The sequence below is a fragment of the Penicillium griseofulvum genome (genome assembly GCF_001561935.1).
Source record: "Penicillium griseofulvum strain PG3 chromosome Unknown contig_89, whole genome shotgun sequence".
NCBI classification, from domain to species: domain Eukaryota; kingdom Fungi; phylum Ascomycota; class Eurotiomycetes; order Eurotiales; family Aspergillaceae; genus Penicillium; species Penicillium griseofulvum.
In genome coordinates, this window is record NW_024467478.1 from 721,862 (window position 1) to 736,385 (window position 14,524).

At 52.3% G+C, this 14,524-nt stretch overlaps 2 protein-coding genes across 2 annotated transcripts; one reads left to right on the forward strand and one right to left on the reverse strand.

Moving 5' to 3' along the window:
• Positions 1-1,336: 1,336 nt before the first annotated feature.
• PGRI_043150 (trifunctional fatty acid synthase subunit FAS2) lies at positions 1,337-7,009 on the reverse strand (the record flags this gene model as incomplete). Its single annotated transcript, XM_040792028.1, has 3 exons — positions 1,337-1,447; positions 1,502-6,436; positions 6,482-7,009. The coding sequence occupies 3 exons, from the start codon at positions 7,007-7,009 to the stop codon at positions 1,337-1,339; spliced, it is 5,574 nt and encodes a 1,857-aa protein (XP_040643938.1).
• Positions 7,010-8,120: 1,111 nt separating this feature from the next.
• Positions 8,121-14,369, forward strand: PGRI_043160 (tetrafunctional fatty acid synthase subunit FAS1; the record flags this gene model as incomplete). Its single annotated transcript, XM_040792029.1, has 1 exon — positions 8,121-14,369. The coding sequence occupies one exon, from the start codon at positions 8,121-8,123 to the stop codon at positions 14,367-14,369; it is 6,249 nt and encodes a 2,082-aa protein (XP_040643939.1).
• Positions 14,370-14,524: the final 155 nt, after the last annotated feature.

The window sequence follows — 14,524 nt, forward strand, 5'->3', positions numbered from 1 at the left end:
TTCTCTCCCGCAAGCAACGCCTACTAGCTAGGATCACTAACACAGTCCTATCTGAAGATATTCGCTGGTCTTATCTTTGGTCTCTATGGCCTGAGATTTTTCGACAATCCTATCGTTTCTTGCAGTTTCGACACAACTGCATCCCCTAGAACCACTGACTGGGTTCTATCTTTGTTCTTTTATATACTTTGGTATAGGCACAGAATAGTAAAGCCAATAATGTGGCCCCATATGTTCAGCTGTAACTTCCATATTTCTCCATTGAGTAACCCCTAAAATAGAACCTTGAATATAGTGTAGGCCAGGACCCGTGGTTCCTGCATGCTAAGCCTTTTATGTTTTTAAGCTTATACAGGAACCTTGGGACGCAGTTTCCTCTTGTAGACACTTCCTTGCACTTCCTTGCAGTTTCAGCTAGATGGAATTGGCAACATGCCCTTAACCTGAGCAGCCCCCTCGACTGGACATATCCAATTCACTCGTCTCTCAGTGTATACCTCCACCGCAGGCTCCCGTTCATTCATAATGTCAACATCATCAAATATTCCTGCCCGGACAACTGTAGCCTCACCAAAATCTCCATTGGGCTCTATCCTTCGTCCAAAAAGCGGGGTTCCTATCATATTTCGTCAGATGCTTCCTCCAAATTCAGTATAATACATACCACAGTCAGGACAGAAGTAATTCTTAATACTATTTCCGCTATCTGATGTTTTGGCCACTTCTTTCGGATTTCCGGAGATCTTTAGTTCGGCTGTTTTCACGATGAAATTGTATGTATAGACTGAGCCGGTGAGCTTGCGACAATCGAGACAGTGACATATTGCCTAGTATGATTAGATTGGTTGGAAAAATTGATTGTATAAGCACTAACCGATGTTAGAGGTTGGCCGTTGTATTCGACTCGGACCTTGCCGCAGAAACAGCCGCCAACAACCATTCTGATAGAGGGTGTGTATGTTGTAGTAGTAGACGTAGTAGGAGCAGTAGTAGTAAGTATCTCTTGGGAAGAATTCAAGACTTTAAACACAGTAAGCTCCAGGCATCCTTGTGACTAAGCCTCAACAAGTTCCCAAGGTGGGGGGCAAGTCTGTTGAGATGGGGGCCTGGGGACAAAAGTCCCTGGACTACTGCTACATTTGCACAGGAAGCTCTTTTGAAAGATAATTAAAGAAAAGAACTAATAAATGTCATCACTCCCATTATAAACACAACAAACCAGGAGACGAAGCTGGTTCGAAATCTAAAAACATATATCACAATCATTACGTCTCAACCCAAGAGAACCTTTTAGCCTCTAGGATCTATATGCGAACAGAAAAAAGAAAATGCACCTCTAAAACTGCGAGACAGCAACAGCAACAGCTTGAGAGTCACTGTGGCTGATGCTGACGCTGACCTGCTTGACACCCGCCTGCTTGGCGGCGGCGGCGGCGGCACCGTGAAGCTAGAGATAGGTTAGCATTTGTCACTAGAAATCATAGACTAATCATGCACTTACGTTCACAACCGGAGCGCCATTGGCATCAACTCCGATCTCAATATCCTTCAGGGCAGCACCGGCACCCTTGCTGCTGACACCCAGTGACTTGAAGACAGCTTCCTTGGCACTCCATCGGCCTGCGAACGAGGACTGTGGGGAGGCAGCCTTGCGGCAGTAGTCTTGTTCACTCTGGGTGAAGTTGCGCTCGACGAAGGTCTCGTTCTCAATGTTGACGGAATCAATGTGCTCCACGTCAACACCGATCTTTGAGTTCTCGGTGGCGTTGGCCTTGGCAAGGGTCTCAAGGGTCTGGCGAGTGCTCTCGGACTGTTTGGCTTCGGGGGCAGTGGTGGAGAACTTGAGCTCAGAGGTCTTCTTGTCGACAGACACACGGTAGTCGGGGTTCAGGAAGACCTTGCTCTGCTGTTCATCCTCGTAAGGAGCCTTGCTCTTGGCAACGAAGATGCTGTTGTTGATCAGGCCGTTGTGGAAGTAGCGGTAGGCCTTCTTCTGGCGAGCCTCGACCTTGGTCTTATAGGTCTCGTACTGAGCCTGGTCAAGAGTGGCATACAGGTACTTGGGGTGAATACCAATAACCTGAGCACCCTTCTGACCGAAACCGAAGGAGGTGACGGAGAACGCCTTGACGCCATCGGTCTGGATGCTACGGCTGGGGTAGACGATGTAGTCGAACTTCTCCATGACCTTGTCAACGTTGTCGGCATTGCGGTTGCCGGGCACAAGACCGCTATCCAAGACCTGCAAGCAGCCGTTGAACATCCAGGCACCGGCAGCACCCTTGGGGTGACCAGTGAGGTACTTCTGGAAGATACCCATCACGGCATTACCCTTGGAGCGTCCAAGGTGCTTCATCTGTTGGCAAATGACATCGGACTCGTTCTTGTCGTTTGCGACAGTCGAGGTACCGTGGAAGGATGCGACATCAATGTCATCGACTGTCAGACCCCAAGTAGCCATGGCACCGCGGAGGGGAGCAATGCGGGAATCCTGCTTCCAGAAATTGTTACCCAAACTGTATTGGGCATCCTTCTCCTGACGAATGGCTTCGCGCTCAATGTGCTGAGCACGCTCCTGCATGTACTCGGCTTCGTTGAAGGTCTCGTCGCTCTGAGCCTTCATGGCCTCAGCCTCCTCCTGGAGGTACAGAAGCTCGGCTTCTTGCCATTCGTTGATCTGCTTCTTGCGGAGATCCAATTGACGGCGACGGTACTTAATGTCCAACAGAGGGGATGGGAACTTGCCGGGGTTCTCGCGGGCAGTGGTCAGGACACCCTGGCCAGGAGCGGGAACGGACCGTCCAATCTTGTCAGTGGCGGTGGTGGTCAGAGCAATGATACCGTGGATGGGCACACCCATGTCAAGAGCAAGCTGTGCAGTCATGATAAGCTGCATACCGCAACCCTGGGACTCCATGAAACCGGCACGAGTGGTGGTAGTGGGTCGTGACATCTCTTGCGGGGTGCGACCGTGGGCGAATTCGTCTTCAGCGTTGCTAGTGGCCTTCATGTTGGCGAACTCATAAGAGCCTTCCTCCTGGAAGTCATCGAAACCACCAACGAAGCAAACACGAGCCTTGCCCTCGACAATAGTCTCGTAACCAATATCCACGGACTCAACAGCAGTGGCGCAAGCACCAACGGGAGTCTTAATAGGACCGGTAGATGATAAGAGCAGCATGTTGACCCAGGCAGACATAGTGTTAATGAAGGACTCCTGCAAGATATCCTTTTGCAATGGCTTATCGAGGAAGCGATCCTTGTACATACCGCGCAAAGCGTGGGTACCACCAATACCCGAGCCGATACAGTTACCAACCTCAGACAGGTGGACATACTTGTAGAACTCGTAAGGGTCAGTGACACCGGCGGAAAGCATAGCCTCAGCAGTGCAGACCAGAACAAAGAGGGTCACAGGGTCCACCTGGGAGATAATATCGTCGGGGATACCATAGCGGCTGGCGTCCCAGCCAGTGGGCACCTGACCAGCGACAAGACGATCGAACTGTAGCGCCTTGGGGATAAGCATAGTGGCGCCCTTGCAAAGACGAACGGTGTACTCTCCAGACTCGGGGATCTCGAAGATCTCAACCTTGTCTCCATGCTCACGCTTGAACTCTTCAGCTGTCTCCTTGGAAGCCTCGAAAGGTTCAAGATCCTCCTGAATGACAATTTCTTGAAGGAGCTGCTTCTTCTTAGGATCGTATCCCTTGAACAACTCGGGCTCGATGAGACGGATACCAGTGTGCTCCAAGATGTGCTTCTCGTACTTGGGCTTAACATCCTTATCATCAACGGGTTCACCGGTCTTGGCATCAACCCAGCCAGAGTAGGCCTGACCCTTAAGCGGACCGTTGTGGTGCTTAATCAGACCCATAATCCACGCCATCTCAACGCAGCCTTCCAATGAGAACTTGCCCTTGGATTCCATCTCCCATCGGGTACGGGAGTTACCCCAAGGACCGACTTCAGAGAAACCAGTGACAACGACCACCTTGTCCAGGTTGACCATGCCCTTAAGATTCTCATTAAGCGGCTTGACTTCCTTCTCCCAGTCGGGGAGGTTAGGGAATTCAAACTTGATGTTGGCACGGGGCTCTGCAATAACCTTCTTATAAAGAACTCCGCTGTCTTCGCCGTTAACAATCTTGTGCTCGATAGCGGTCTCCTTGATGACGGCCTGGCGGACATCGCTGGTCTCCATGATGTCGGTGCGAAGCTTGGTCATCAGACCCTTAAGGTCCGGAATGAATTGTAGACCACCGTTAAGATCAGCAAAGACAGGGTCGAGCTGGCAAAGGTTGACGATGGCCGGAGACATCAGTCCGAGAAGGTTGAAAGCCATCTCCTGTTGGGAGAATGTACGGACGCCCAGCTTCTCAACGCCTTCAGCGACCATGTTGTTGCCGCTCATCAGACCAGTACCACGGGTCCAGCCAATGACTGCACCACAGATAGTGAGGTAGTGGCCCCAGTTCTCGGAGTACCAACGGTTGAAGAGAGTCTCCAAAGCAAGCTTGGACTCAGAGTACAAGCCATCATTACCGAAGGTGCCGTGGTTGGGTGACAGGGGCAAGATAACTTGGGCGGGGCGAGTTTCGAAGCCATGAGCTTGCTTTTGGGTCTTGACCGAGCCCAAAAGACGGAGCAGGTTGGTCAACATGATACGGTGAGCTAGCTCGGACTTAGAATCGATAGAGTCGATCTCGCGGCCGTTCTCGGGAATGGCAGCGAAAGGAACGACAAAGTCCAAGTCCCAGCCGAGACCCTTCTTGGTGTCGTAGATGTACTCGACCAAAGCCTCAACATCCTGCTTGCTGCCTTGGTTGAAAGGCACGACCACAAGCTGGGAGCCACGAGCACCGTAGCGGGCGTACATGGCCTGGTAGTACTCAGTAACCTCGCGCGAGAAGCGACTGGTAGTGACGATGACCTGAGCACCACCGCTGATCAGACCTTGGAGGACCTCGGCACCAATGGAACCAGCACCAGCACCGGTCATCAGAACGTTCTTGCCCTGGAAGCTAAGACCGTCCTTGGCAGCCGACTCCATCACATTCAGATAGATGCCAGTCAGCTTCTTGTTATAGTCCCAGCCGTGTTCGGTCTTCTTCTTCAGGTGCAGGAATGGAATGGTCTCCACTTTGCCAGGGCGGGTGGGAGTATTGCGTTTGGCAGCACTACGGCCGCCCTTCTTGGAGTGGCCGTTCTCCTGGGGGATAATCTGGCTCTCGTTCATTCCAAGAGCGTGAACGACGTCCTTGTACAGTGCATCAAACTGGAGCTGGGACGACTTGGAGAGACGATGCTGCTTGCGAATGAGCTTGTAAACACTCTTAAGGTCATTCTGAACCTTAGTGCGGTTGCTGTACTCGGAGATTGGGCCTCCCTCGGCCATGTGCTTGACGTAGTGCTCAAGCTTACGAGCACTGGTGCGAGGGGTCTCCTTGTAGCTAATGTTGCCACGGGCATCGATGGTTGTTTGGGGGCCGGTAGGCACAGCGACGTCCTTGTAAACGGGAGCCACCTCTAGCACTTCGCGACAATTCTCAATGAGCTGCTGTCCAAGTTCCTTGGCCAGCTGGTAGGTCTCTCCGCGCTCAGTTGGGCAGTTATCGATGTGGTATTGCATGAAGTCGAGAAGGAGGGGGTTGGAGCGGTTCATGATGCGGATACACTGGCTGACAATTTCGCGGTCGACCACCTGCAGGCGACCAAAGATGATATCGTAATACATGCTCAAGGCATCTTGACGAGCCCAGTTCCATGAGGAGTCGTAGACACGGGCCTTCAGCTGATCGAATGACGGCTCAATGCCCGAAGCGTAGAAGTCACCGTGCTCTGCTTGCCACAAGTCCAGCTGGGCCTGCAGCGCCTTCTGGGTCTCTTGAGAAATCACATGGGCCTTCTCGCCACCACGGAGGTCCATCTTGAGATAGCGGGCAATGATCTCAAGCTGCTGCTTGAACAGAGCTCGTTGATCCTTGGTCAGGGCATCAATGGCTGCAGGATCCATGACCATGCCACCTCCAGCGCCACCACTGTCACCGCCGGCAACCGGAGCTGAAAGGTTGACTCCGGCACTGGCAGCGTACTTGTTGGTTACGTCGTCAAGATAGGCCTTGGCATCCACTTCTGATCCAAGACGAGCAGCGGGCTCCATGGTAAGAGCAAGCAGGAGCACACCATCTTGACGGCCGGATCCCAAACCCCATCGAGTCTCGAGGTATTTTCTAACAGAAGTGATGTTGAAGCCACCGGGCATTTTGGAGGAGACCATTCTGGCGATGAGGGAAGAAGACTGCTTGCCAAGTTGGCCGTTGAATGTGGCTTGCATTGAAGCACCCAACTCATCGAGGGGGACGTCCTCGGGCTTTTCAGGCGTGGAACCGAATTCCTTACCCAGGTCACCTAGGATTTCATTTTGTAATGTGGACTTGCCTATTGACGTGTTAGACTAAACTCTCTTTTTCAAATGGACTTTGCTATACTTGCCTCCAACAAGATCCTTAATGGCTTTTGACAACGGCACATCCGCAAGGCTCTTCTTTAGCTTCTGGGCAACAAGTGTCCGCAGAATATCAACTGCTGTAACCGGGATATCTTCGACTGAGGCAGCGGGGCCTGCGCTGGGGGGTGGGGGAGGAGCTCCAGCCGCAGGAGCGGCAGCTGGTGCGGCAGGAGTAGCTGAAGGAGCGGGCTCTGTAGCCTCGGGCTCTTCCTCCACGGGGTCGACATCGTAGTAGATCTCCTTGGCATCCTTATTATAGCAGAGAATCTGGCGCTGGACTGAAGTGGCAGCATCGTAGGCCTCGTACTTGGAGGCTAGTGTCCGCCGGGCCATTCCTCCAAGGGTATCTGCGGGACCAATTTCGACAATGCGCTCGGTGCGCTGTTCGGCGAGGATCACATCTTGGGTCTCGATCCATCGGACGGGTGAGGCGAATTGGTAGGCAAGCAGCTCCACCAACAAGGTGTGAGCAAGCTCTTGTTCAACTTCCGGACGCATGATGGAAGTTATGGGTATCAATTGATTAAAACGAAATTAGGACAAATGTCCGGTTTTGCGGGCGCGACAGAGTCGTAGAGTGCCCAAGCGGAGGAAGGAGTGAGTAAGGGAGGATGATATGAAGAAAAGTAATAAGGGGGATAATTAGAATAGGAGTCAATCCTATGAAAAATGTATCAGTGAAAGTCCCCCAAGGCAAATTGGATGGTCCCAGAAAGAAGAAGGGAAAAAAAAGGTGGGAAATGGAGCACGGAGATAGATGTGGTATCAATCAATACCGGATGGTAATTTTCACAGTATCAATGTTTAAATAAATGAACCACTTACCCTAAAGACAACGATGGAATTGAAAAGACAATATTGAGGAATGAGAAGAGTAATAATACTGATGATCCCACAAAATTATTAAGGTCACTAACTGCGAGATTCGGAGGAATGGGGAGATACAAGGTGAAAATTGGTGAGGGCGTTGGGGTTCCAGAGCTTCGGCCGGAAGATCTGACACTAAGCAACGCTATGCGGCATTGCGCGGATCACTAAACAGCTAGTTCAGGGGGGGGATATACTACAACTATGGTGTGAAGATAAATCCCAACAACAGTTTATAGATTCTATATCTACACATATATACTTTGATATTTAAATCAGTACTACTACTACATTAAGTACTACAAAGTATGAAGTACAAATTACAATACAATGGTAACACAATGTAATTCCCAACGGGTTCAACCCAGTCAACAACTCCATTGGGGCGGGTCAATTCTTGCGCTAAACCTCTTTGAGCTGTCTGCAGTTCAACCAGCGGACCTTTTTTTTCTTCCCTATTGCTTTCCCCTTCAGGCTCAATTGTGATCTGGACCTCTTTCCTTATTTTATATGTATATCTGTTGAAATTGTGTCCCTTTTACTTTTCTTTATTCCCTTGATAATACCCCTTAACTTCCCTACGACCATTTTAGGTCTTCCAGTGAGTTAAGTCTACTCTAAGACGTTGCGTGTTGCTTTCTAACGAGAAATAGGAAACCCCCCCCTCTTCAATTTTAGGGTCCCTCTGGTCTTTTTCCTCTTTATCTCCTTCTATTACTTTTCACAGAGAGAGAGCAACATCATGTACGGCACATTGACCGGTCCTCAAACCGGTATCAACACCCCTCGATCCTCTCAATCCCTCCGCCCTCTTATCCTTTCGCATGGATCCCTCGAGTTCTCTTTCCTCGTCCCTACCTCGCTTCACTTCCATGCATCGCAGTTGAAAGATAGCTTCACCGCTTCTTTACCCGAGCCCACAGACGAATTGGCCCAAGATGATGAGCCATCATCAGTGACCGAGTTGGTCGCCCGCTACATTGGCCATGTGGCCCACGAGCTCGAGGAGGAAGATGATGCCCAGGGCAATTACCTGGACGTCCTGAAGCTCGTTTTGAATGAATTTGAACGTGCCTTCATGCGCGGTAATGATGTTCACGCCGTGGCAGCTGCGCTCCCCGGTATTGTTGCCAAGAAGAACCAAGTCGTTGAGGCCTACTATGCCGGGCGAGCTGCGGCGGGTCGGCCCACTAAGCCATACGACTCGGCCTTGTTCCGTGCGGCATCCGATAAAGCTGCAGGTATCTACTCCGTGTTCGGCGGTCAAGGCAATATTGAGGAGTACTTTGATGAATTGCGCAGCATCTACACCACGTACCCTTCTTTCGTTGAAGAGCTCATCACTTCGTCCGCTGAATTGCTCCGATCGCTTTCTCAAGAGCCCGAGGCTAGCAAGCTCTACCCTAAGGGCTTGGATATCATGAAATGGCTTCAAGATCGGGACGCGCAGCCCGATACCGATTACCTGGTGTCCGCTCCCGTGAGTCTGCCATTGATTGGTTTGGTTCAATTGGCCCACTATACGGTTATTTGCAAAGTTTTGGGCCGCCAGCCTGGGGATATTCTGGAACGCATTCTCGGTACTACAGGTCACTCCCAGGGAGTCGTCACAGCTGCTGCCATTGCAACCGCTACCAGCTGGGAATCCTTCGCCACAGCCGCCCGTGACGCCCTGACCATGCTGTTCTGGATTGGTCTTCGCAGTCAGCAGGCATACCCACGCACCTCTATTGCCCCATCCGTTCTCCAGGACTCGATTGAGAATGGCGAGGGAACTCCTACTCCTATGCTGTCTATCCGCGACCTCTCGCTCGCCGCTGTTCAGGAGCACATCGATGCCACCAACCAACATTTGCCCGAGGATCGCCATATCTCCATTTCCCTAGTGAATAGTGCTCGCAACTTTGTAGTGACTGGTCCTCCCATCTCACTTTACGGTCTGAATGTCCGCCTGCGCAAGGTCAAGGCAGCCACCGGACTTGACCAGAACCGTGTGCCTTTCACCCAGCGCAAGGTTCGCTTTGTCAACCGTTTCCTCCCTATTACCGCTCCTTTCCACAGCCAGTACCTTGTTTCTGCCTACGACCGCATCCTCGAGGATCTGGAAGATGTTGTTGACATCTCCGCCAAGTCACTAGCGATCCCTGTCTTCCACACCAAAACTGGAAAGGATCTGCGAGAGCTAGGCGACAAGAGCATTGTGCCCGCATTGGTTCGCATGATCACTCATGATGCAGTCAACTGGGAGCAAGCTACTGTCTTCCCTGGCGCAACCCACATCCTTGACTTCGGCCCTGGTGGCATTTCTGGTCTGGGCGTTCTGACCAACAGAAACAAGGACGGTACCGGTGTCCGGGTCATTCTTGCTGGTGAAATGGACGGAACCAACGCGGAGGTTGGCTACAAGCCAGAACTGTTCGACCGTGATGAGCATTCTGTCAAGTTTGCTGTGGACTGGGTCAAGGAACACGGCCCTCGCCTGACACAGACATCTACTGGTCAAACCTATGTGGATACTAAGATGAGCCGTCTTTTGGGAATCCCCCCCGTCATGGTGGCTGGTATGACTCCCACCACTGTTCCCTGGGACTTTGTGGCTGCTACAATGAACGCCGGTTATCACATCGAGCTGGCGGGTGGTGGTTACTACAACGCCAAGACGATGACAGAGGCCATTACCAAGATTGAGAAGGTTATCCCTCCTGGTCGTGGTATCACTATTAACTTGATTTATGTCAACCCCCGTGCGATGGCCTGGCAGATTCCGTTGATCGGTCGGTTGCGCGCTGAAGGCGTACCGATTGAGGGTCTGACAATTGGCGCTGGTGTGCCATCCATTGAAGTTGCGAATGAATACATTGAGACCCTTGGTATCAAGCACATTGCCTTCAAGCCCGGCTCCGTCGATGCGATTCAGCAAGTCATCAATATTGCCAAGGCCAACCCCAAGTTCCCCATCATCCTTCAGTGGACCGGTGGCCGTGGCGGTGGTCATCACTCCTTCGAGGACTTCCACCAGCCTATGCTCCAGATGTACAGCCGTGTTCGCAAGCAAGATAACATTGTCCTTGTTGCTGGTAGTGGCTTCGGTGGCTCGGAAGACACTTACCCTTACCTCTCGGGTACATGGTCTGCTAAGTTCGGCTACCCTCCTATGCCTTTCGACGGCTGTCTCTTCGGTTCTCGTATGATGATCGCGAAGGAGGCACATACCTCTTATAATGCTAAGAAGGCCATTGCCGATGCCCCTGGTGTAGACGATGAGGAATGGGAGAAGACCTACCAGAAATCAACAGGCGGTGTGATCACTGTCCTGTCTGAGATGGGTGAGCCTATCCACAAGCTGGCCACCCGCGGCGTGCTCTTCTGGCAGGAGATGGACCAGAAGATCTTCAAGCTCGATAAGGCTAAGCGTCTCCCTGAACTGAAGAAGCAACGGAACTACATCATCAAGAAGCTGAATGATGACTTCCACAAGGTCTGGTTCGGCCGCAACGCTGCAGGCGAGACTGTTGATCTGGAGGATATGACTTACGCCGAGGTCGTTCACCGCATGGTGGACCTCATGTACATTAAGCACGAGTCGCGATGGATCGACCCCTCGCTCAAGCGCTTGACCGGTGACTTCATCCGTCGCGTCGAGGAACGTTTCACTACCGCCGAGGGCCAGGCATCCCTGCTCCAAAGCTATTCCGACCTTGATACCCCCTACCCTACCGTTGACAACATCTTGGCTGCCTATCCCGCAGCTGCCAATCAGCTGATCAACGCACAGGATGTGCAGCACTTCCTGCTGCTCTGCCAGAAGCGCGGCCAGAAGCCTGTGCCTTTCGTTCCCGTCTTGGATGAGAACTTTGAGTTCTTCTTTAAGAAGGATTCTCTGTGGCAGAGTGAGGATCTCGAGGCTGTTGTCGATCAAGATGTCGGCCGAACCTGTATTCTCCAGGGTCCTATGGCTGCCCGCTTCTCCAACATCATCGATGAGCCCGTCAAGGACATTCTTGATGGTGTCCACCAGGGACACATTGCTGGCCTGCTGCGTGATGTTTATGGTGGCGATAAGACCAAGATTCCCGTGATTGAGTACTTCGGTGGGCAGCTTCTGAACACCACCGAATCGGAGTTTGATGGTTTGGTTATTTCGGAAGAGCCCAGCAAGACCAGCTTCCGCTTGTCTTCCACTGCAGCCTTGCCAGACTTGGACCGCTGGCTCAGTCTCCTTGCCGGCAACGCTTACTCCTGGAGACATGCTCTGTTCTTGGCCGATGTTTTCGTTCAGGGCCACCGCTTCCAGTCCAACCCCATGAAGCGGATTGTCGCCCCCACCGCAGGCATGTACGTGGAAGTGACCAACCCCAACGATCCTGCGAAAACTGTTATCAGCGTTCGTGAGCCTTACCAGTCTGGCAAGTTGGTCAAGACAGTCGAGGCCAAGATCAACGAGAAGGGCCAGGTTAGTCTGACCCTGTTTGAGGGCCGCACCGCCGAGAATGGCGTTGTCCCTCTGAACTTCTTGTTCACTTATCACCCTGAGACCGGATATGCTCCTATTCGTGAGGTTATGGGTGACCGCAACGATCGCATTAAGGAGTTCTACTACCGCATCTGGTTCGGCAACAAGGACGTGCCCTTCGACACCCCCACTACTGCCACCTTCCACGGTGGCCAGAAGACCATTACTGCTCAGGATGTTGCCGACTTTGTTCACGCAGTTGGCAACACCGGTGAGGCTTTCGTTGACCGTCCTGGCAAGGAGGTCTTTGCCCCTATGGACTTTGCCATTGTGGCAGGTTGGCAGGCAATTACCAAGCCTATCTTCCCTCGCACCATTGATGGAGATTTGCTGAAGCTTGTCCACTTGTCCAACGGATTTAAGATGGTACCCGGCGCCCAGCCGCTAAAGGTCGGCGATGTTCTGGACACAACCGCTCAGATCAACTCTGTCATCAACCAGGAATCCGGTAAGATGGTTGAGGTCTGCGGCACCATTAAGCGAGACAACAAGGCTATCATGCATGTTACCAGTCAGTTCCTGTACCGTGGTGCTTACACAGACTATGAGAACACCTTCCAGCGCAAGGATGAGGTCCCCATCCAGGTTCACCTCGCAACCAGCCGGGACGTCGCCATCCTCCGCTCGAAGGAATGGTTCCGCATGGATGACTCTGATGCTGAGCTTCTGGGTCAGACCCTGACGTTCCGCTTGCAGAGCTTGATCCGTTTCAAGAACGCCACTGTCTTCAGCAACGTCCAGACCGTTGGACAGGTTCTTCTCGAACTTCCCACCAAGGAGATCATCCAGGTTGCATCTGTCGAATACGAGGCAGGTAACTCACACGGTAACCCCGTGATTGACTACCTGCAGCGTAACGGAACTTCCATTGAACAGCCAGTCTACTTTGAGAACCCTATCCCGCTCAGTGGTAAGACCGCTCTGGAGCTGCGTGCCCCCGCCTCCAACGAGACCTATGCCCGTGTGTCTGGTGACTACAACCCCATTCACGTGTCGCGCGTCTTCTCTAGCTACGCCAACTTGCCCGGAACCATCACCCATGGCATGTACAGCAGTGCCGCTGTCCGCAGCCTTGTCGAGACCTGGGCCGCCGAGAACAATATTGGCCGTGTCCGTGGCTTCCAAGTCTCGCTGGTTGGCATGGTTCTACCCAACGATATGATCACCGTCAAGCTGCAGCATGTCGGCATGATTGCTGGTCGCAAGATCATCAAGGTTGAGGCCAGCAACAAGGAGACAGAAGAGAAGGTTTTGCAGGGTGAGGCCGAGGTCGAGCAGCCAGTCACTTCCTACGTCTTCACTGGCCAGGGCTCTCAGGAACAGGGCATGGGTATGGAGCTGTATGGTTCTAGCCCAGTCGCCCAGGAGGTCTGGGATCGCGCCGATCGCCACTTCATGGAGAACTACGGTCTTTCCATTATTGACATCGTCAAGAACAACCCTAAGGAGCTGACCGTCTACTTCGGTGGTCCTCGTGGTAAGGCCATCCGGGAGAACTACATGGCCATGACGTTCGAGTCGGTGAACGCAGACGGATCCATCAAGTCTGAGAAGATCTTCAAGGAGGTCGATGAGAACACGGCCTCGTACACCTACCGGTCTCCCACCGGTCTTCTCTCCGCCACCCAGTTCACTCAGCCAGCCTTGACCCTGATGGAGAAGGCCAGCTTCGAGGATATGCGCGCCAAGGGCTTGGTTCAGCGGGACAGCAGCTTCGCTGGTCACTCACTTGGTGAATACTCCGCTTTGGCCGCTCTGGCCGATGTCATGCCCATTGAGAGCTTGGTGTCTGTTGTGTTCTACCGCGGTCTGACCATGCAAGTCGCCGTCGAGCGTGATGCACAGGGTCGCTCCAACTACTCCATGTGCGCTGTCAATCCCAGCCGTATCTCCAAGACCTTCAACGAGCAGGCTCTGCAGTACGTTGTGGAAAACATTTCCGAGACCACTGGTTGGCTGCTCGAGATTGTCAACTACAACGTTGCCAACATGCAATACGTTGCAGCTGGTGACCTCCGTGCTCTTGACACCCTCACCAACCTGCTGAACTTCTTGAAGGCGCAGAACATTGACATTCCCGCTCTTATGGAGAGCATGTCTTTGGAGGACGTGAAGGAGCACCTGGTCAGCATCATCCAGGGATGTGTCAAGCAAACCGAGGCCAAGCCGCGTCCTATCGCTCTAGAGCGTGGTTTCGCCACCATCCCTCTCAAGGGTATTGATGTGCCCTTCCACAGTACCTTCTTGCGCTCTGGTGTCAAGCCCTTCCGTTCTTTCTTGCTGAAGAAGATCAACAAGACCACCATCGACCCCAGCAAGCTGATCGGCAAGTACATTCCCAATGTCACTGCCCGTCCCTTCGAGATCACCAAGGAGTACTTCGAGGACGTCTACAGACTCACCAACTCCCCCCGCATTGCCTCTATCTTGGCAAACTGGGAGAAGTACGAAGAGGGCAACGAAAATGCTGCGAAATAATTGATCTATTTCTGTTGATATCCTCTTTATAATGTTGTGCTTTTCATAGACCATTTTTCGTTTCATGGGTCATTATGTGATATGTCTCAAAGCCTTGGAGTTTTTATGTGCATGTATATGAGTTTCAGTTCTTAATATTAGTTTTTATGTTCCAC